Source organism: Ursus arctos, unplaced genomic scaffold, assembly GCF_023065955.2.
Source record: "Ursus arctos isolate Adak ecotype North America unplaced genomic scaffold, UrsArc2.0 scaffold_24, whole genome shotgun sequence".
Classification (NCBI taxonomy): domain Eukaryota; kingdom Metazoa; phylum Chordata; class Mammalia; order Carnivora; family Ursidae; genus Ursus; species Ursus arctos.
The window spans coordinates 18,071,921-18,091,976 of NW_026622919.1; the positions used below are offsets into that span (position 1 = coordinate 18,071,921).

The window sequence follows — 20,056 nt, forward strand, 5'->3', positions numbered from 1 at the left end:
AGATGCTAAGTGTTGGGGGAGGCCATTGATGAACAGACTCAGCTCACAAGAGCGGCTGGTATTTGATTTTACCCAAAGGGATAAAAGGTAAATTTTGAGAAGAAAACAATTTGACATCCATGCATGGCAAGTTCCAGAACAGGTTTTTTAGTTGGGTGACTTTTCTTAGGAAAAGATTAAACTGCTGTGATCCTTACACACCAGCCAGACTCCCTCTCCATCCCACTACTGCAATCGGATAGCCCCAGACAGTTGATTTTGATCCAGCAAAGCATTTGGCACTTGCCCTTATAGACAAGACAGAAATGTGAGCTGGATTTAAAACTGAACAATTTTGATAAAGCTGAAGGAGATCTCTGTGAGTTTGTTCCAGAGCTCCATCCTGGCCCTGAGCTGCCTGGTATTGTCCTGAGTCCCTTGAATGGAGGCAGGGAAGCTGCTCTCCACCCTGCAGATGGCTGCTGGCTGCCGGGGAGCTCCAATACAATGGGTGACTGAAGCCGATTCAAGGCAGCCTTGACAGATTGTGAAGTTGGGTTGAAACCAACAAGATGAAATTCACCAGAGATGAGTGCTAAATCCTGTGTGGAGATTGTGAAAAATTGGTTACATAAGAAGAGGACTGGGAAATCTGGCTAGATGGAAATTTATGAGAAAGAAAGAGAGGAAGAGGAAATGAAGGGGAGAGGGAAAGAGAAGAAAGAAAGAGAGAGAGGGAGGGAGGGGAGAAGGAAGGAAGGGAAGGGAAGGGAAGGGAAGAAAGGAAGGAAGGAAGGAAGGAAGGAAGGAAGGAAGGAAGGGAGGGAGGGAGGAACGGAGTTAGGGAGGGAGGGGAGGGGAGGAAGAGAAAAAGAATCTGGTATCACAAACTCACAACAAGGTCCCCTTAAGTTAGAAGAGGCAACCAGGGGACCCAACCAGGAGAGAAGCCTGCTGTCCTCTAGGGGACAAGGTCCTTGCTCTAGGTATCCAGTCCTCTTTGGGGCACCACATTGTGAGAAGGTGACAGCCAAGGAAAACCAAGAAAGGGATACCAGATTAGTTGAGGATTTGGCCACCCGGAAGCTGAATGAGGATGACAACCGGAAACTGGAAAGCAAGCTTGGCTGGGGCTAGGTCAGCCTTCAAATATGGGGTTCAAATGTAGGGTTCAGTGGCTGAGGAAGAAGGAAAAGACTGCCATTCATGAACCAGAACCAGTGGAACAGACTGGTGATCCTCAGTGAGAGGGAAAGGCCACTTGCATCTCTAGAAGAAATTCCCAAGCATTATGACCATCCAACAGTGGATCTTATCACCTGAGCGGAGGTGAGCCTCCACTTCACCCTGGGCCGACACCAGCACCATGGATGGCGCCCCTGCTCCTGTCACGCATAGGCTAGATCCTTTAGATCATTCGCTTATTTAACCGTTGTTACAACAGCCCCATGAGGTAGAGATGATTACAATTCTCACTTCAAAGGAAGGCCGAGGACCAGAAGGTGAAGTAGCTTGCTCACGGCTCAAGAGGCAGAAGCTTGACTGGGACCGACTGATTCCCACTGCGTGGGAACTGGGCAGTTCCTACACTTTTTGGAGACACTCATGACCGTACTACCTCTTTGAGTGTGTTGTAAGCGGTAGCCTTTCCTCCTTCCCAAATTTTGCACCAAATTTGGAGGGCTCTGGACCTCCAAGAACCCGGGTGACTGGACCCTCTGCGTCGCACTCCCTCGCAGCTCGGGTCTGGGAGCGCGGGGTGGGGGCTGCAGGGTGGGCTGAGGGCGGGCAGGGCCGGCGGGCTGCGCGCGGAGCGGGGCGGTGAGGGGGCGGTGCCCCGAGGTCCGCGGGGTGGGGCACCGCCTGCAGGGGGCGCTGGCGGCGGCTCCGGGCGGAGACAATCGCGCTGAGCGGCCGCCGCAGCCAGAGCGGGAGCCCGAGCGGGAGCCCGAGCGGCGCGGCGCAGAGCTGGGGCTGAGCGGGGCCGGCCGAGCGGGGCCGGGCGGGAGCCATGGGCCTCTAGGGCCCGGCCGAGCCCCGCGATGCCGCCGCCGAGTGGCCCCAGCGTCCTCGCGCGGCTGCTGCCGCTGCTGGGGCTGCTGCTCGGCGGCGCCTCCCGGGCTCCCGGCAAGTCGCCGCCGGAGCCCCCCAGCCAGCAGGGTGAGTCTCGGCCTGGAGGGGCAGCGATCGCGGGCCTGCGCCCCCTCGATCGGGCCCCCGCCCGCCAGCCCCCTCTTCGCGGCGCTCGTGAATGGAGGGGTACTCTGGTCCCTGGGTTCGGGTGGGGGGAGCCCGGCGACTCCCGGTCAGCGCTTACGGGGGGAGGAGGGAGGGAGAGGGCGACTGCTGGGGGGGGGGGTGTCTCGGGGAGACACAATAGGGAGAGCGGGGGTCCCCGGGCTCCGCGCCGCCGCCCCCTCTCGCCTTGTTTTTCTCTCTCCTGGTCCGCGAGGCGCTGCTGCCTGAGCCATTGTCTACCGAAGACACCCGCCCAGGGGCGGGCTGGGGCGGGCGCCCGCTCCGCAGCCCCCTGCGGGTTCCTCGCTCCCGACCCCGGCTGGGTGGGGGCGCAAGCCTCGGCTGCCACCTTGGACCCGGACGGGGGCTGGGTGCCTTGAGCTGGACTGGAAGGGAGGAGGGGAGGAGGGGGAGTGGGTGAGGCGGTGGGCGGATTGACTGCTCGAATGGGGTTCTTCGCCCTGGAGCCTGACAGCCCCCGGCCGGCCCCCCAGGTTCAGAATTGGGGGTGTACCAAAGAAACGCTGTCAGCCCTTGAGGGGGGAGGGGCTGCAGTTTGGGAGGGTGGTCTGGAAAAAGGGGTACGTGGTGATACCCAGCCAAAGCGCGTGGCAGGGCTGTGGTGGCGGAGCCATGCTGAGCTGGCTAGCTGGCTTTGGGCTGTGCCGCCTGGGAGGGCAGGTGCCTGGGTCCCCGTCCAGCAGACCTCCGGCCACTCCTATCCCCAGCCCGTCCCCAGGTCACCCCCTCCTCATCTAACCTCTCCATAGCAGTGAAGGAGAGCCTCCCGGCGCCTCACGGGCCCAGGTGGGTGTGTGAGGTGGGGGTGGGGTGGGCTCCTGCAGTGGGAGAGGGTGGGAGAGCTAGACCATGACTCCCTACCGACGCCTGGGTTGGGGGGGGGGGCCTCCGCCCACTCCAGCCCTGCACCCACCTTCCAGCCTCCTGCCTCACCACCCCAGCTACTGTTCCCTCTATTGCCTCTGGGCCCCATCCCTGCCTGAAACCGTGCTCTCCACTCCTCATCTCTCCACCAAGGAGCTGACAGGAAAAGCAGGGGGGGGGGTGTCTGGTTGAGGGAAGTGGGGTCCGGATGAAGGGAGGGGGTCGGATTTCCTCCTGGAATGAGGCAGAGCTGAAGCCAGGAGAGGTGGATACAGTATGGAATGGCAGTCTTGAGAAACGGGGAAGGCTCACCTCTGGCCTCAGTCTTCCCTGCTCTCTGCGGGAGGAGAGGACGCTTTGATGGGTAGGAAGAGGCCCTGGTTTCTCAAAAAGCCTTTCCTTCAAGTTCTGTACCCCAGAGGAGGGGGCCCAGGGAATTAGCTGGAATAGAGCCAGGATAGAGGGCTCTCCCAGGCCACAGGCGGAGAGCCCAGGTTGAGGGGAAAGGGGGAAAGAATCTGCTAGGCACCTGTCCACCCCTTCCCACTCATGCCTCCTACAGGCCTACCTGCCCGCCCCTGTCTTGTTCCTGGGGCCCCCTCCCCTCTTCTGAGGCTCTGGCCCTTGAACCCAAAGCATTCCTTCAAATGACCATATTCCAGACTCCTGGGTCCCCTCTTCCCAGCTGCTCCATCCAGCTGCTCCTAGCCTGGGTAGGGGTGGGGAGTAGCCAGGCCCCTCTAGCTTCTCAGAATTCCTCCTGGGTAGTGGTGGAGGAGGGGCAGGAAAATTGCCAGCTCCTGGGAAAACCAGAGAGTAGGAAAGAATCAAGTGTGTGCACCCGCCCTGCCAAGTTGGGCTTTGGCCTGGGAGGGGTGAGGGAGGTGGGTTCAGGCGAACAGCTGGATGGGATGCCAGGGCCAGGCGTGGCTCTGGCCCTGGGGTTGGAAGCCTGAGAGAAGACACCTGTCGCTGTTGAGTGTCAGGCTCCACGCGTGAACCCCCCGTGCCCTCCCCGTGCCTTGTGGCCCTGAGCTTCAGGCTCTTTCTGCACCTGGACTCCCCTAGGTTTGTGTCCCCACCTGCCTCCTGGCCCCGCACTGAGGCCTCTGTACCTTTCTGGGCATGGACACCTACTCCCATTATTAGCAGCAAGGTAGGGGTGAGGCAGGTTCTTGAGGGAGGGGCCATGCTGAGTGGGAAGAGGTAGATGGCACTAGGGATCAGAGAGGCTGCCTGGGGAATCCATGAGAGGAACTCCAGGCCTGGTCCCTACCCTGTCACCCCATCTGAACTCAGGACACCTGCGGGCCTATCCTGGCCAAACTCTCCTGGGGCCAGGGCAGAGGCGGCTGGACTTCCCTTCCCAGCCCTCTCCACACCAGTTTCCCTTGGGCCTGGGTCGGCCCCCCCAGATCTCCTTCCCCTTGCCAGGGCCCCAGCTCTCTGCCCATCTCCTGGGAGGAATGAGGGCGTTGCCATGGTGACTGACTTGTAGCTGACCAGCTGGGAGGGGGTGGGTAGTACTTGTGAGGGGGAGGGGTCAGGAGGTACTTGTTTGGGCTTCGGGGTTGGGGTGAGTCCCTGAATCTGAAAGGAAACAGGCTTGTGCAAAGGATTCTGGGAAGAGGTTGACTAAGGGGAAAGACCAGCTCCCTACTGTCCCCTTCTCAGCTTTTTCTTCAGAACCTAAACTCTGACCCAGCCCCCCTTGCAACCCTTCTCATTGGCTGAATCCTGATCTCTCTCCTCTCCACCTGTAGACCCTTGGTGGTCTGCTTATTCCGCCCTTCTCAGCCCTCTTCCCTCTCCCCTCCCTGACACCAGCCCCATGGGGTCCAGTGGTTAAGAATTTGGGTCTAGAGACAGACTCCCAGGTTTGGATCCCAGGTCTCCCCCTTAACTGCAGTGCAAGTATCTAAACGCTTTGAGCCTCAGCTTCTTTATCTGTAAAATGGGCTTAAGAGCATATTTTATGGAGTCTAACACATCATTGACTGTAAGATGCACCGTTATTTCATGTACCAGTAAAAGAAAAAACAAATACTGCCAATCATAATGATGACATCATCAATCAGAGGCATAATCCGAGCTCAGAAATGTAACAATGTGGAAAAGTGCATGTGTTAGACTGGAAATATGGTTACGGCACCACCTGTCTCACAGGCTGATGTGGAGTTTAAGTGAGGGCCCTATCAATGCCGCCTCTCATAGAGCCTTGTCTAGCCTGGGTCCCAAAGCCGCTCCCAACCCACAGCCTCTTCCTCTGATCTCGGGACTCCCCCCAGTTCTTTTTTGCCCCTTCCCTCCTCACTCTCCTCACCTCATCTTGCCCACAGAGATCCTGATCAAGGTGCAGGTATATGTGAGCGGGGAGCTGGTGCCCTTGGCCCGGGCCTCAGTGGACGTGTTTGGGAACCGGATGCTGCTGGCTGCTGGCACCACGGACGCAGAGGGTGTGGCCATCCTGCCCCTCAGTTACCGCTTGGGCACCTGGGTGCTGGTCACTGCTGCCCGCCCTGGCTTCCTCACCAACTCTGTGCCCTGGCGTGTTGACAAGCTGCCCTGTGAGTGCAGGGGCAGGTGGAGGGGGGGTGGGCAGCTGCTGACCCCATCGGCCCCTTCCCAAAATAGTCCTTGGGGGTGGAGGGGGCAGGCTTTCCAGCAGCTGCTGCCCGGGCTGGGGTACGCAGAGGGGGCTGAAGGAGCATGAAGTCACTAGGATTCAGATGGAGGGAGTGCCCGGCCCTGGGGTTGGATGGGGGGGGGCCGAGGGGGAGAGTGTTTCTCTGGAGCTGACGGGCCACCCCTCCTACAGTGTATGCGTCCGTCAGCCTCTACCTGCTTCCCGAGCGGCCGGCCACCCTCATCCTCTATGAGGACCTGGTGCACATCCTTTTGGGCTCTCCTGGTAAGGCTCCTCTTTCCCCCCCTCCCACCTCATACCAGCTCCTCTTCCTTCCCCCTGACCTGGGTGTAGAGCGCTCCACTCTTCTACGTACTGGTGCTGGGTGCCCCTGAGCAAGTCACTTAACCTCTCTGAGCCTTAGTTTGTTTATCTGTAAGATGTGGATATTGATGGTATCTAGGTCATCAAACGGAAGTAAGGATTAAATATCGTCAAACATGCAAAAAACAGCACGGAAGGTGGTCAGTAAATGTTTATTGTTATTGGGGCTTCTCGTGGTTTCTATTGTCCCTCTACTCCTGCCTAGAATTCCTAGTCCCTGCCACCTGTTTCATCGGTGGGTCTACACATTCTTCTTGTGCACCTACTGGGTGCCTGGCCACGCTGGAAGGCCACAAGAGGGGCATTCCACAGCAACTGAGCAGCTCTCAAGTGCGAGGCCTGGGGCAACCCTGCAGTGTCTACTCACGGCTTCAGTCTCACCCAACCAATCCTTACTGCGGCGCCTGGGCCGTGCCAGGCATCGTGTCTGGTGCTGGGGAACACTGGGAAGAACAGACCCGCTCCCTGTCTCGTGGAGTTCACGGACAAGTAGGAAGACAGAGAAACAGATCGCTGCCAACCCTGAACTAATGACAAAGCAGGCAGAGCAGTAGAGTCTTCAGCACTGAGACGACCCTGACCTGGGAGTGTAGCAGGGCAAGAGAATTTGGGGAAGGGAGCTATGGACCCTGTGGGCTCAGAAGCTGAAGGGGGAGCAAAGGCACCTTCCCTGGAGAGGAATCCAGGTGCAGGGGCAGAAGGGGACAGCGAGGGTGCAGGGCATGCTCAGTCTGGCTCTGCAGGAGGGGTGCTGCTGCAGACTGGTTGATCTGGCTAGTACTAGGGAGCCACAGTGGGTTTTGGAGAGAGAGAACCCGCCTCCCCAATTTATATTCTTAGCTTGAGCCCTTGTCTCCAAGCTACTCGTTTGCTCATCTTCCTCTCCCTGGTCCTGAACCAGAGGCTTCTAAAATGTCTTTGGAGGTTTCTAAAATGCCAAGTAAGGGGTGCCCGGCTGGCTCCGTCAATAGAGCATGCAACCCTTGATCTCAAAGTCGTGAGTTCAAGCCCCACTTTGGGGCATGGAGCCTACTTTAAAAAATAATAATAAATAAATAATGCCAAATGATCCCTTTGTGCCCCCCTAGCTTATGGCCCTCCCACGGCGCCCACTGCTTTCAAAGTAAACCTGTGTCCATGGACCAACACGCCCCCCCCCCCCCCGTGCCTCTGGGCCTTTCTCTCATCCGTTCTCCTGAGGTTCCTTTACACCTTCTTTCCTGGTGGAGTCTTCCTCACCCTGCAAGACTCCACAGGGCCTTCCCAGCTAGGTGGGCCAAGCGCCCTTGGCGCCCTATTTTCATAGCAAGGTAGGATGGAAAGGGGCTGAGAAGTTGGGCCAGCACCACACTTCCTGGGTTTCGGTCGGGCTCCAGGATTGTGACATTGGACAAGTCACTAAACTTCTCCAGCCTCCGTGTCTGCATGTAGACAACACGGTTGATGACGAAAGCACCTACCTCGGGCTGTAAGTACAGGGTGAGCACGGAAGTCTGCTTCGAATAGTGCCCGGCATATCTTCAAGCTTAACAAATGTTAGCTACTACCATATTGCACTGGAATTCTGTTGATACACCCCTGCACGCCAAGACAGACCGACAGACACACATACACACAACCTGAGCTCATAATGCAGTAGCCACTAGCAACAGGTGGCTATTTAAATAAATTAAAAGTTGATTCCATTTTGACAAATTAAAAATAAATCCAGTTTCTGAGTCACACTAGCCACCTTTCAAGTGCTAAGTAGCCACGGGTGTCTAGTGGGTACTGTCATGGGCAGCACAGAGAACACTTCCATCCAACACAGCAGAAAGTTCTAATGGGTACCATAATGGACAGCCCTGCACTAGACCGTGAGCTCGAAGACAGGGGTGTAGACTGTGTCTTACTCACCTTTGTATCTCCAGCACCTAACACAGTGCCCGCCACACAGTAGGGCAACAGTAATTGTTTGAGGACCTGAACCTCAACATTTTATAGGTTAATACGGAAGCCGTGTTTCAGAGAGAGCAAGTAACTTGCTCAGGGTCACACAGCCAGGACTAGATTTCAGGTCCAAGTCCTTTACCATGTTCACGTGCTATGAATGCGGCTCTCTCGCCAAGTCACCACCCTCCCTGACCTTCCCAAGTGGCCTGACCCAATGGCTCCCTTCTCCTCAAAGAGGGGAGCTTGTCCCTGGCCAAGCCACAGCAGCACCCCCCTCCCTCCAGGTGCCCGCTCCCAGCCCTGGGTGCAGTTCCAGCGCCGGGCCGCCCGCCTGCCTGTCAGCTCCACCTACAGCCAGCTCTGGGCCTCCCTCACACCTGCCAGCACCCAGCAGGAAATGCGTGCTTTCCCGACCTTCCTGGGCACTGAGGCCTCCAGCTCAGGTATGCTGGGTGTCCAGCATGGAAGGGACGCCCCCCCCCTTCCACCAGGATTTAGCTCTCACCCCTTGTGTCTCCTTTCCCCCAGGCAATGGCTCCTGGCTAGAGCTGATGCCCCTGGCTGCCGTGAGCGTGCACCTGCTGACGGGCAATGCAACGGAAGTGCCGCTCTCCGGCCCCATTCACCTGTCCCTGCCTGTGCCCTCGGAGCCTCGTGCCCTTACTGCAGGCACCAGCATTCCAGCCTGGAGGTTCGACCCCAAGAGTGGTGAGTGCCTCAAGGGGCTGCAGCTGCTGCAGTTTGGGGAAAGAAAGTGGGACTTAGATGGGGGGGGGGGGGTGTTGGGTTTCATGAAACTCCCGCCTCTCCCAGGGCTCTGGGTGCGCAACGGCACTGGTGTGATCCGGAAGGAAGGCCGGCAGCTCTACTGGACCTTCGTCTCCCCCCAGCTGGGGTACTGGGCAGCTGCCATGGCTTCCCCCACCGCTGGTGAGAGATAGGGGAGCGGCGGGGGAAGGGGAGGCTGGGAGTGTGGACTCCTGAAAGGCAGGAAGGGCAGCCACACCTGGAAAGCTAAGCCCCTGCCTGGCACAGGACTGGTCACCATCACGTCGGGCATCCAGGACATTGGCACCTACCACACCATCTTCCTGCTCACCATCCTGGCAGCGCTGGCCCTGCTAGTGCTCATTCTGCTGTGTCTGCTGATCTACTATTGCCGGTGCGTGCCTCCCACGCCCCCAGCCTCCGCTCATCCCGCGCGGTGTACCGGTGTACCGAGGCCGCCCTCTGCCGGTGTGGGGGTGGGGGGCTGGGCGCTCGGCCGAAGATGCATGCAATACCATTCCGGTCTTCAAGGCACTGGCCTGAAAGGGCAACAAATGCACCGGAGAGAGACCGGTGGCTGAAGAGGAGTGGGGGGAGAGGAGGCTAGACCTACAGGCCAGGCCGCTCGAGGGGATCCCAGGCTGGACGTGCTGCTCCCACGTTCCTACATGCGAAGGAGTGCCGTTCCGCTCAGGGGGACCCAAACGGACACAGCCGCTGGCTGGCCCTCCCACAGACACTCCAGCACTTGCCACAAACCTCTCTCAAGGCCCATCCGGGTTCCCCAACGTTTCTCTTGAGTCCCAGGCATTCTCCCCCATCCCTCCAACAATATCCATCCTTCATCTTGCCACTGCGGGGTTAGGGAGCTGCTCAGCGCCCCCTCCACCCTTGCCTGAGGTCCGGTCGCTCCTCCCCCTCCCCCCCCCCAACACCTTCCAGGAGGCGCTGCCTGAAGCCGAGGCAACAGCACCGTAAGCTGCAGCTGTCCGGGCCCTCTGACGGTAACAAACGAGACCAGGCCACCTCGATGTCCCAGCTCCACCTCATATGTGGGGGACCCTTGGAGCCCGCCCCGTCGGGGGACCCTGAGGCCCCGCCCCCAGGCCCCTTGCACTCCGCCTTCTCCAGCTCCCGGGACTTGGCCGCCTCCCGGGACGACTTCTTCCGCGCCAAGCCGCGCTCTGCCAGTCGTCCTGCCGCCGAGCCTGGGGGCGCCCGCGGGGGCGAGGGCGCGGGGCTCAAGGGCGCCCGCTCCGTCGAGGGTCCCGGCGGGCTGGAGCCAGGCCTGGAGGAGTACCGGCGGGGCGCCTCCGCGACCCCGGCCTTCCTGCAGGAGCCGCCCTCGCCGCCGCCGCCCTTCGAGCACTACCTGGGCCACAAGGGGGCGGCCGAGAGCAAGCCCCCCGACTTCCTCCTGTCGCAGTCGGTGGACCAGCTGGCGCGGCCGCCGTCGCTCAGCCAGGCCGGGCAGCTGATCTTCTGCGGCTCCATCGACCACCTCAAGGACAGTGTCTACCGCAACGTCATGCCCACCCTGGTGATCCCCGCGCACTACGTGCGCCTCGGGGGCGAGGCGGGGGCCGCGGGGGCGGGCGAAGAGCCAGCTCCGCCCGAGAGCACGGGCCCCGGCCCCGCGCGCCCTTTCCCCCCCGCCGACCCCCAGCGCCCGCTGATGCAGGGCCACTCGGGCGCGGGCGGCGAGGGCGGCGGCGGAGGCGAGGGCTGGGGCGCCGGGCGCTCGGCGCCGGTCAGCGGCTCGGTCACCATCCCGGTGCTGTTCAACGAGTCCACCATGGCGCAGCTCAACGGGGAGCTGCAGGCGCTGACCGAGAAGAAGCTGCTCGAACTGGGCGTGAAGCCTCACCCGCGCGCCTGGTTTGTGTCCCTGGACGGGCGCTCCAACTCTCAAGTGCGCCACTCGTACATCGACCTGCAGGCGGGCGGGGGCGGCCGCAGCACCGATGCCAGCCTGGACTCGGGCGTCGACGTGCACGAGGCGCGGCCCGCGCGCCGGCGGCCCCTGCGCGAGGAGCGGGAGCGCGCCCCGCCGCCGCCCCCGCCGCCGCCGCCGCCCGCGCCCCCGCGCCTGGCGCTCAGCGAGGACACGGAGCCGAGCAGCAGCGAGAGCCGCACGGGCCTCTGCTCCCCCGAGGACAACTCGCTGACGCCGCTGCTGGACGAAGTGGCGGCGCCCGAGGGCCGGGCGGCCACAGTACCCCGGGGTCGGGGCCGTAGCCGCGGGGACAGTTCCCGCAGCAGCGCTAGCGAGCTGCGGCGCGACTCGCTCACCAGCCCGGAGGACGAGCTGGGGGCGGAGGCGGGCGACGAGGCGGGCGACAAGAAGAGCCCATGGCAGCGGCGGGAGGAACGGCCCCTTATGGTGTTCAACGTCAAGTAGCGCCCCTGCCCGGCCTGGCACCGTCCCCACCTCCCCGGTGGGCCCCCGCCCCCCCTCCGCTCGGCCCCGCCCCCAGGGGGCGTGCCCCGGGGAGCTCTTGCTCTTAGCCCCCCAATCCCCCGCCTGGAGAGGTGCCCAGGGGCCTGCGGAGCTGTCCAGTGGTATGTGCTGGGTAATGTCTTGGGAGGGACCCGTGTCGGCCTCCGAGAGGGAGGTGGGAGGGGTCCAGACCCCCATTGGGAGGTGCTGGGGAAGGAGGGCTGGGTGGGGGGAAGCAGTGCCTGTATAAACGTGGCTGTACATAGAAAGATCTATTGTGGGAAAGCAGGAGGGGCGACCGGGCCTCAGCTGCTAGTGTGAGGGCTGGGAAGGGAGGGGGCCTTCTCTGTGGACCCCCCGGGAGGGGAGGGGGTGCTGCTTGCTGACTAGCCCACCTCTGGGCTACGATGTCACAGGGCTGGTGGCTGGGGCGGCTCTGGGGACTAGGGGATCATGTGATGGGATTGCTGTGGGCAACAGCAAATATAAAACTGGTGAGATTAACTCCGTGTGTGTCTTTCTGTAGGGTTGGGAAATGTGGACACTGGATAGGGGCCCTTGCTCAGAGAGAGGGGCAGGCAGGGTGGTCAAATCAGACACTGTTAAGAAAGTGTACAAACTTTACTGCAGCACACACACACACACGCCTGTGGATAGGGAAGAGCACCTGGCCACAGGGTCCACGGAAATTGGGGGAGGGGATGGCAGCTTGTAACATGGCTTTCGCCACAGCCCCCCTTGAGATAGGGAGGGCCTTAGACTGAGGCCCCACCTCCCATGATGGGGGATCAGAATGGGGGACTCCAGGAGAATTTGGTGGGGGAGAGGTGCTGGGGAGGCCTGAGCAGTGCAGACCCTCTGAGCAGGGTCCCGAGGGCTGCAGACTATCTTCAGTCCTTAGTCTCGCCTCACAGCAGCTGCCTCGGGGCTGGGTCCCTCGGTGGCATGTCCCAACGCAGGCTCTCCCTCCGCAGACACTTGGTGCCCTTGGCCGCGCATCGGAAGCCAGAGGGGCAGCAGTGGCGCTGATCGGCACAACAGAAACCCTGGATGGCCAGGGGGTGGGTGGGGAGTCAGAGCTGGACACGGCAGGACCTAGCTCCCACGGATCCCCAGCCCCAGGCCAGTGGGTGGCACTCACCTGGCGATAGGGACAGCAGGCCCAGCCCCCTTGGCTATCTCGGCAGCAGGTCTGGTTATCGTGGCAAAAGTGCCCTGCCCCACACTCCACGTTCCCCACACCTCTGCGAGGGCCACGGACCAGGCGGGCAGCCAGGTGGGCAGAATCTGCCGCCTTCTCGCAGGATCGCGCCTTCACGTTGCACGTGTATCCAGCCGGGCAGCAGTGCTGGCGGTCCTCACAGCACACAGCCTGGGAGGGACAGGGCGGCGTTTACCTCTCTCCACAACCCGCCCCCCCCCCGCCCCGGGGGGACTCGGCTCCGGTCCAGGGCAGGCAGGTGGGCACTCACGTGAGGCAACTGGCAGCAGGCCCAGCCCCCACTCAGGCTTGGGCAGCAGGTCTGCCCCACAGGGCAGCTGGTGTGCTGGTCACAGCCCATGTCTCTGTGATGAGACAGGGCAGCCTGGCGGGCAGGCATCTTCTGCAGTCCAGTCACCGTCCTGCTCCACTTCTGACACTGCCCCTCGGCCAAGCACGTGTAGCCATGGGGGCAGCAGTGCTCGTGGTCTGAGCAGCAGACAGCCTGGGGGGAGGGGGTGGCAGCACAGGGTGGTCTGGGAAGCGGCTATGTGGGGCGGAAAGCTGAGCCCCTGCCTACCCCGACTCCCCTTCCTGCTCACAGCTCCGCCAGCTGGGAATGAACCTAACCGAGCAGGTGGGCCACCTGTGGGCCAGGCAGAGGACGGAGGTGCAAAGCAACAGGAGTCTGACCACCCGCCCAGGCCCAGACACTGTCGCCCCCCACCCCATGCTCCCCCCTCCCCCACGCACCTCTGGGGCAGGACAGCAGCCCCACTCTCCGGACGCGAGTCGACAGCAGGTATTGGAGGAGGGACAGCTAGTGATGTTATCACAGGGGACATCGTGCTCTATGGCCTTGGGGTTCGACAGGTAAAGGCGGGCTGGGGCCCACACCATCCAGGGCATCTGGCTGGCCGTCTGTTCACAAGTGCCCTTCACTGTGTCACATTTAAACCCAGCTGGGCAGCAGTGTACGTGGTCGTCACAGCACACAGCCTAGGGTGGAAGGACAGAGGGTGGTGGGCACTGGGGCCTCGCTGGCTGCCGCCTTCTGCTCAGCCCGGCCGACCCACCACTCCTGGGTACCTGGGCAAAAGGGCAGCAGCCCCAGGCCCCTGACTGTAGGCGGCAGCAGGTGTAGCCGTCGGGGCAGCTCACCTCCATGTCACACTTCACCTCCTGCACTGTGAGAAAGGCACGGAGGACAGGTCAGCAGTGGCCGTGGGGAGCCGTGGGGAGCCTCGGGGTACCCAACCCTTGGCCGGCTCCAAGCTAGAACCAGATGCTGAGGCTGGAGAGTAGACTTGGGCCACCCCAGCGGTGACCCGAAGGCAATGACTCATGTGGAGGAAAGGGGGCTGTGTCTGCCCTGTCCCCTCCACGTGGCGCTCAGTCCCCCGGCCCTGCATCTGTTCCTGGAACAACTCAGTGGAGAGTTCCGCACAGGGAGCCGGGGGAATGGGGTCTGCAGCCCCCACCTCTGGTACCTGTGTGCGCTGGCAGCTTGGTGAGGAGGTCCGTAGCGTTCTCCTTGGAGAGGCACTTACTCTGGACTAGGTCGCACACAGTGTCCTGGGGGCAACAGTGCAGGTGGTCCGAGCAGCAGATGGCCTGCGTGGGGGTGGGGGGAGGTCTTTGTGACTTCCTGTCTAGGCTGAGCGCAGGGAGCAGCCAGGTGACAGCTGACACTGCCTCAATCCCCCACTAGGGGGCGGCATGAGCCCTGAGCAGCCAGGCTCCCAATGACCTGCCAGCCAGCCCCACCCCCTGGAGTCCTTCGGAGGTAGGTGTCCGGGCCAGGTGGCTGTGGGCACACGGCCCCTCACTCACATTAGGCATTGGGCAGCAGCCATACTTCCCACTAGGCAGCTCGCAGCAGGTAGAACCATCAGGGCACTGGGACCGCCCATCGGGGCATATGACCACTGGAAGGGGAGAGAGGCGGGCGGGGCAGCCACAGCGGTGAGGAGTTCTTCCCCCAGCTAGGAGTCAGACGAGGCCTCCTTCCAACCCGCACCGCGATGCTCTCCCACCTCCTCACCTGCCCCGTTACTCCTTTGTGCGGGGATCTTCCTCGCCAGAGGGTGGGTGCCTGTGGTCGTGAGGCAGCGGGCATGAGCCAGGTCGCACGAGGTCCCATGGGGGCAGCAGTGCACCTTGTCTTCGCAGCAAGAAGCCTGACGGAAGATGCCTCCGACTGTCTTTGCCCCCTTCGGCCCCTTGCTCTGCCCTGATGGCTCCCCCCACCCCCATCTTCCCGAACCCGTACCTGGGGCATGGGGCAGCACCCCCAGGAGCCATCTCGCAGAGTGCAGCACGTGGAGGAGTTGGGGCATTCGAACCGGCTGTCAGGGCACTGGACGGCACCCAAGCGGCTGGTATCTGTGGACAGGACGACTCCGGATTCCGCCAGCCCAGTTAGTGAAGGCCATCACTCCCATCACTCTAGGAGCTGCTGGCACCAGGCCCTGCAAGCCCAGCTACCCGGGGGGCTGGGGGTCCAGTACTAGGGCTCGGCGTTGTCCCAGGCACTCCTAACCCACTCTCCCCACAAGCCGGTCCTTGCCTCAGTAATATGGCACAAGGCAGGGGCATCCACTGACCAGGCTGGCCTTAAACCAGCCCGGCTTGGCCTCTCTCCACCCTCCCAATGCCTGGCCCGGGGCCTGGAGTCTGGCATTCTCTCCTGCCCCTTCCTAGCCTCGTGCTGTCCCTCTGTCCAGAGCAAACGGGTTGCTTAGTCCAGATGCCACAAGAATGAGAGCACAAGGGCAGGAATCAGGTCACCCAGCCTCCACACGCTGCCCATCTGCCTGCCCTCCACCTCCACCCCTGCCGCACCTGATCTTTGGAAGCAGGACCGCCCATCAGCACTGCAGTGGTAGCCCCGTGGGCAGCAGTGGCGGGCATCAGCGCATGACACGGCCTGTGGGACACAGAGACACCTGCATTGGCTCGACCCCTTTACCTGGGGGGAGTGGGTGGAAAGTCGAAATGCAGACCTGAGCCCCTCCATTGAAACAAATGGCACCCTCACCTCTGGGAACGGGCAGCAACTGGAGGTCCCCAAGATGGTGAGGAGGCAGGAGTAGCCAGGAGAGCAGTGGGCATCTATCTGGCAGGGGCTGCCCAGCTGCCTGCTCAGCACTGTGGGCCACTGGCCCTAGAAAGTGAGAGGAGATGACAAAATGAAGGACCCAAGCCTGGCCCCCTCCTCTGGCCATGCTGAGATGCCCCTCTGGGGAATCCCAGGCCGCTGGCTCTTGCCTGGGCCGCAGGGCGCTCACCAGAACGGGACTGCAGCAACTGTAGCTGGTTCCTCCTGGGTCCAGGCAGCAGGCCACAGGGCAGAACTGACCATCTGGGCACTGTGTTCCAGCCACCAGCCCTGCTGCTAAGGCCACCCAGCTCACCAGGGTCCACATGGTCTGCCTGCAAAACACCGAGAGGCATTTGGCGACTAGCTTAAGCCCATGAGACCCTTGATTCGGGGGCCAGTCACTCCCCCGGACCCAGGCTAGATACACCTGAGCCTCCCCAACAGCTCCTTGTCCAGGCACGAAGCAAGATGTGGGGCCCAAGATTCAGCTTCCTCTATGTTCACTTGCGCACCAGCACGTGGACAGCGACGAGCATGAATCCTGACACAAGTGCGGGCGTCAGTCTGTGTCCCCAAAATGTGGCCAAATGCCTCGGTCTCTGTGGGTGAGTGTGTAAACATGTAGGCGTGTGAGGCGCCAGGGTGGCTCGGTCAGTAGGGCATGTAACTCTTGATCTCAGGGTTGTAGGTTTGAGCCCCGTGATGGCTGTAAAGATTATTTAAAAAAAAAACACCACACACAACAAAACACCTTACAAAAAAAAGATGTAGGTGTGTGAAAGGAAAATTTGTGGGTTTTGTGGGTCTGGTCTGTAGGGACATGGGTCACCTCCAGGGAGTGGGTGAGACATCAGTAGCAGCCAGGGGAGGACTGGCCTGGGGAGCGAAGAGGGAGTCCCCCTTGAAGAAAAGACAGGGTTCCACTTCCCCAGCCAGCCCCTTGCAGATGCCTCCCCGGCCGATGCTGTGTTCACACCTGCCAAGGCCTGTTGGGGGGCAGGGGAGGGATGTCACATGATGACATGGGAAATCAGGGGGTTGAGAAAGTTGTGAAAAGGGAAGTGCGGTAGCCAGTGGAATCTGGGCTGCCTTCCCCAGAGGCCAGCCACACCTGCCCCCCCAACTGTCCCCGAACCACTCAGGGAAGGGGTGCACGGGCTGGGCCAGCCTTTGAGACACCTGTGTTCTCAGGGCCCTCCAACACCACCAGACCCTTTCAGACTCCCCAAATGTACCACCCCCAACCCCAGCCCAACCCCTGCCTCTCCCCCTACCCGGAAGCCGCAACTCGGCAGTACATGGAGAGGACCACATGCGCCCACCCAGCTGAACCAGCAGAAGGAACCGATTATGAGGCTCTGTGGGGAGTAGCCTCTCACTTCCTAAATGACTCTTCCCCAAGCTCAGCCAGCCCCACTAGTTCAATGGGTTGGTCCCAGGAGATGTTACCCTGCCTAAGGGGCAAAAACTGTAATGTTCGTTGAGCCTTTCCTGGCCCAGTTACAATACTCAATCCTATTTTCTTTCTTCTTTGCAACAACCAACCAAAGTAGTAACTATTACCTTTACTTTTCAAAGGAGGAAGCTGAGGCTCAGAGAAATTAAGTAACATGCCCATGTCATATATCCAGTCATGGAGATGACAGGCTTTGATGGCTCCAAAGCATACTGGACCTGGGTTCATGTCACAAAGTGGCACCATGGACAGTGCCCGGGAACGGACCCCAAACCCTGGGAGAATAGAGGCCTGGGGTCCAAGTAGAGGAGGGAGAGAGGGCATTTTCTGAGCAGGTGGACAAGGAAGGACAGAAACTGAGAAGCTCAGGGGCTGCCTGGATACTGCATCTGGGTGCTAGTTCTAGAATCCACCATGGATGGTGAGAGCCTCAAAAGTTGCTCTCTGTCTCTGGCCCTCAGTTTCCCCATGAGTGTCTGTGTGGGCATTGACACTAGATGTGGCGAGGACTTACACCCACCCAGTCACCCTCATCCTTCTCTCTCTCACCTGGCTCTCCTCAGTGCCCCATTCCTAGCTTAAAGACCATTTCCAGGAGGCCATTGCCTGGCTGGTCTGGACTTTGGCCCCTTTCACCCTCCCCTCTACACCCACAGCTCCCAGGCCGGTCTAGTCCCACCTGCTTCTTGGGAGTCAAACCTCAACCCTCCATAGGCTGTCCAGCTGTCCTGGCTTAGGCCAGAAGGGGTGCCTGTCTGCACAAATCTGGGACCATGGAGCACCCTAGTGATTTACTTATGCTTACTTTCCACTCTTAGTATCCTAAGGTTAGGGAGTACAGCGCGTGCTTCTAGTGAATACCAATGTACAGACCCGCGCACACACTCAGGACCAAGGATGGGGGAAGAGGGGCCTAATTCCTCTCAGTAGGGTTCTGAGTGGCGGCCTCTCTCACCCCCACCCCACCCTGCCACAGTAGTGAGGGACAAGAGCCCCTGCAAGCCCCCAGCTCTGCCATCTTCCACTACGTGGCAGTCCCCAACTCCGAGCGTCAGGAGAGATTCCCAAAAGGTGAGCGAACTGAACTGCGAGTGAGCAGGAAAAGTGGCAGGGAGAGGCGGAAGTTGGCTGGTCCCACCCCCCACGAGAGGAAGTAAGGGAGAGCACAACCCAGGCGTTCGGTCACTACTCCCAAGTCCCTGCTGCCTTGGAGGAGGGCAGGGTCTCCAGCCCACTCGCAGCTCCCTGAGCTCCAGGGCCAGGGAGGGCGCATCTCTCGTTCCCAGGGATCCCAGGGACCACCCACCACCAGCACCACCCGCACTACCAGCACCACCAGCACCACCATCACCCGGGCCGGCCCGAAGCCAGCTCAAGAATGGAGTGGTCCCTGCTTTGGGGGAAGGGGCTGCAGCTTCCGGGGACGCCGGAGAGGGAGAGAGCCTCCTAATGGGGGTCACTGTAATCACGGCTTACTCCCACCCCCACCCCACCCCCCCGTAAAACTGCCTCCAGTGCATCGGAAACCCCCAAAGGAGCCTCTCTAAGCCAGTCTTCTCTTGCCTCTCGGCTGAAACTCCGGAGGAACCTCATGCCCTCACGTCCGCCCGGCCGGACCCCTGGAGGAAGCGAGAGGTCTGCGCAGCCACCCTCCTTACCTGCGACCGGCTCCGCGCTCGCTGGGTAGCCGCGGCCGGGAAGCTCACCGACCAGGGCCTTGCAGCCCGATGGCCCGCCCACCTCAGTTTCCATTGGCCAGGGGTCCGGGCTGGCGCGCTGCTACTGGCTATTGGTCGACGAAGAGGCGGGGCCAGCCTAGAAAGCTGTGCTTTTTTTTTTCTTACTCAATTCTCTTTCCTCCCTCCCTCCGTCTCCCTTCCCACCCTCCCCCCTCTTTTTTACGGGATCATGTGATTGGAGAATCATGTGACGTCCTGGCCCGGCTCAGCCGGGCTGCGGGCGCCTGGTAGAGTTCGCTCGAGATGAGGCATCCCCTGTCAGAGGACATTGACCGACAAGGGAGCTGCCCCTTTACAGGGTGCGTTCCAGGCCTTTACGGGATGTCTGCTTCTGGATGAGGGACACTCGTGCATCCTGTTTCTATTCTGTTCAACAAACTCAGAATAAATGCTAGGCAGCCAGGCCCCGTAGGGGTTGAAGGAGGGTTGTGAGGGCAAGGACAGCCAGCTCTCAGGCCCTTTCCTTAGAGTGCTCTCAGCGCGGTGTGAGTGGGTGGAGAAATGAGATAGGCTCACATTAAATCTAATTTAAGGCGCAAGGTCATGTGCCAGGTGTTATGGATGTGTGCAGGTCAGAGGCGATAGGTTGGCTCTCGGCAGGGAGGAAGAGATTTAATTCCACCTTAAGGGCACCTTTTTTTTTAAGATTTTATTTATTTATTTGAGAGAGAGCATGAGCGGGGGGAGGGGAGAGGCAGAGGGAGAAGCAGACTCCCTGCTGAGCAGGGAGCCCCACTTGGGCCTGGATCCCAGGACCGCGAGATCGTGACCCCAGCCAAAGGCAGGTGCTTAACCAACTGAGCCACCCAGGCTCCCCTTTAGGGCACCTTTTTGAGCCGAATCTGGGAGGATATTAACTGGCAGGTGGAGAGGGATTGGAAAAGTGCCTGGACAGGGGGTGTTGGGAAGAGCATTAGGAAACCAGATGGGAAGAGCAGCCTCGGGCAGGGATTAAATGCCAAGTTCAATGTAGTGGGCTTGAGGAGCTGTTGGGTGCCTGACAATAGTCTGGACTGGGGGTGCATGCGTAGTGGAAGTGGCTTCCTCCCTTGAGTCAGTCCTGCCTTCCAGGAATGGGCATGACTGGTGAGGAGAGAAATGCACCACGCAGAACAGATTGGCCAGCAACGAGAGCCAGGCTGCTCAGTGCCAAAGGGCCTGGCTCCGGCCAAAATGGTTGATAAATGCACCAGGAGAGAGGGGAGGCCCAGAGAAAGCCTGGTGCCAGGCCTGGAAGGAGGGCAGTGTTTGGTTATGCAGAGTGGATGGACAGCCCTGCAGGCTAAACAAAGAGCTTGAGCTGAG

General features: G+C 60.7%; 2 protein-coding genes across 4 annotated transcripts; one reads left to right on the forward strand and one right to left on the reverse strand.

The window, feature by feature from the left end:
• Positions 1–1,904: 1,904 nt before the first annotated feature.
• On the forward strand, positions 1,905–11,745 carry FAM171A2 (family with sequence similarity 171 member A2). Its single transcript, XM_048226652.2, has 8 exons — positions 1,905–2,139; positions 5,442–5,669; positions 5,921–6,013; positions 8,329–8,487; positions 8,573–8,752; positions 8,858–8,974; positions 9,080–9,206; positions 9,755–11,745. The coding sequence occupies exons 1-8, from the start codon at positions 2,022–2,024 to the stop codon at positions 11,211–11,213; spliced, it is 2,481 nt and encodes an 826-aa protein (XP_048082609.2). The 5' UTR covers positions 1,905–2,021; the 3' UTR covers positions 11,214–11,745.
• Positions 11,746–11,858: 113 nt separating this feature from the next.
• On the reverse strand, positions 11,859–18,772 carry GRN (granulin precursor). 3 transcript variants are annotated; one of them, XM_026512663.4, is made up of 13 exons: positions 18,671–18,772; positions 15,744–15,888; positions 15,494–15,619; positions 15,298–15,382; positions 14,726–14,838; positions 14,498–14,633; positions 14,287–14,381; positions 13,944–14,067; positions 13,543–13,640; positions 13,207–13,452; positions 12,725–12,958; positions 12,394–12,624; positions 11,859–12,298 (listed from the first exon to the last, which is right to left on the reverse strand). In XM_026512663.4, exons 2-13 carry the CDS (start codon positions 15,879–15,881, stop codon positions 12,161–12,163), a joined length of 1,764 nt encoding a protein of 587 aa, XP_026368448.2. In that variant the 5' UTR covers positions 15,882–15,888; positions 18,671–18,772; the 3' UTR covers positions 11,859–12,160. The 3 variants fall into 3 exon arrangements, with proteins under 3 accessions (XP_026368448.2, XP_057173770.1, XP_057173771.1); XM_057317787.1 differs by lacking the exon at positions 18,671–18,772 and adding an exon at positions 16,069–16,148; XM_057317788.1 differs by lacking the exon at positions 12,725–12,958.
• Positions 18,773–20,056: the final 1,284 nt, after the last annotated feature.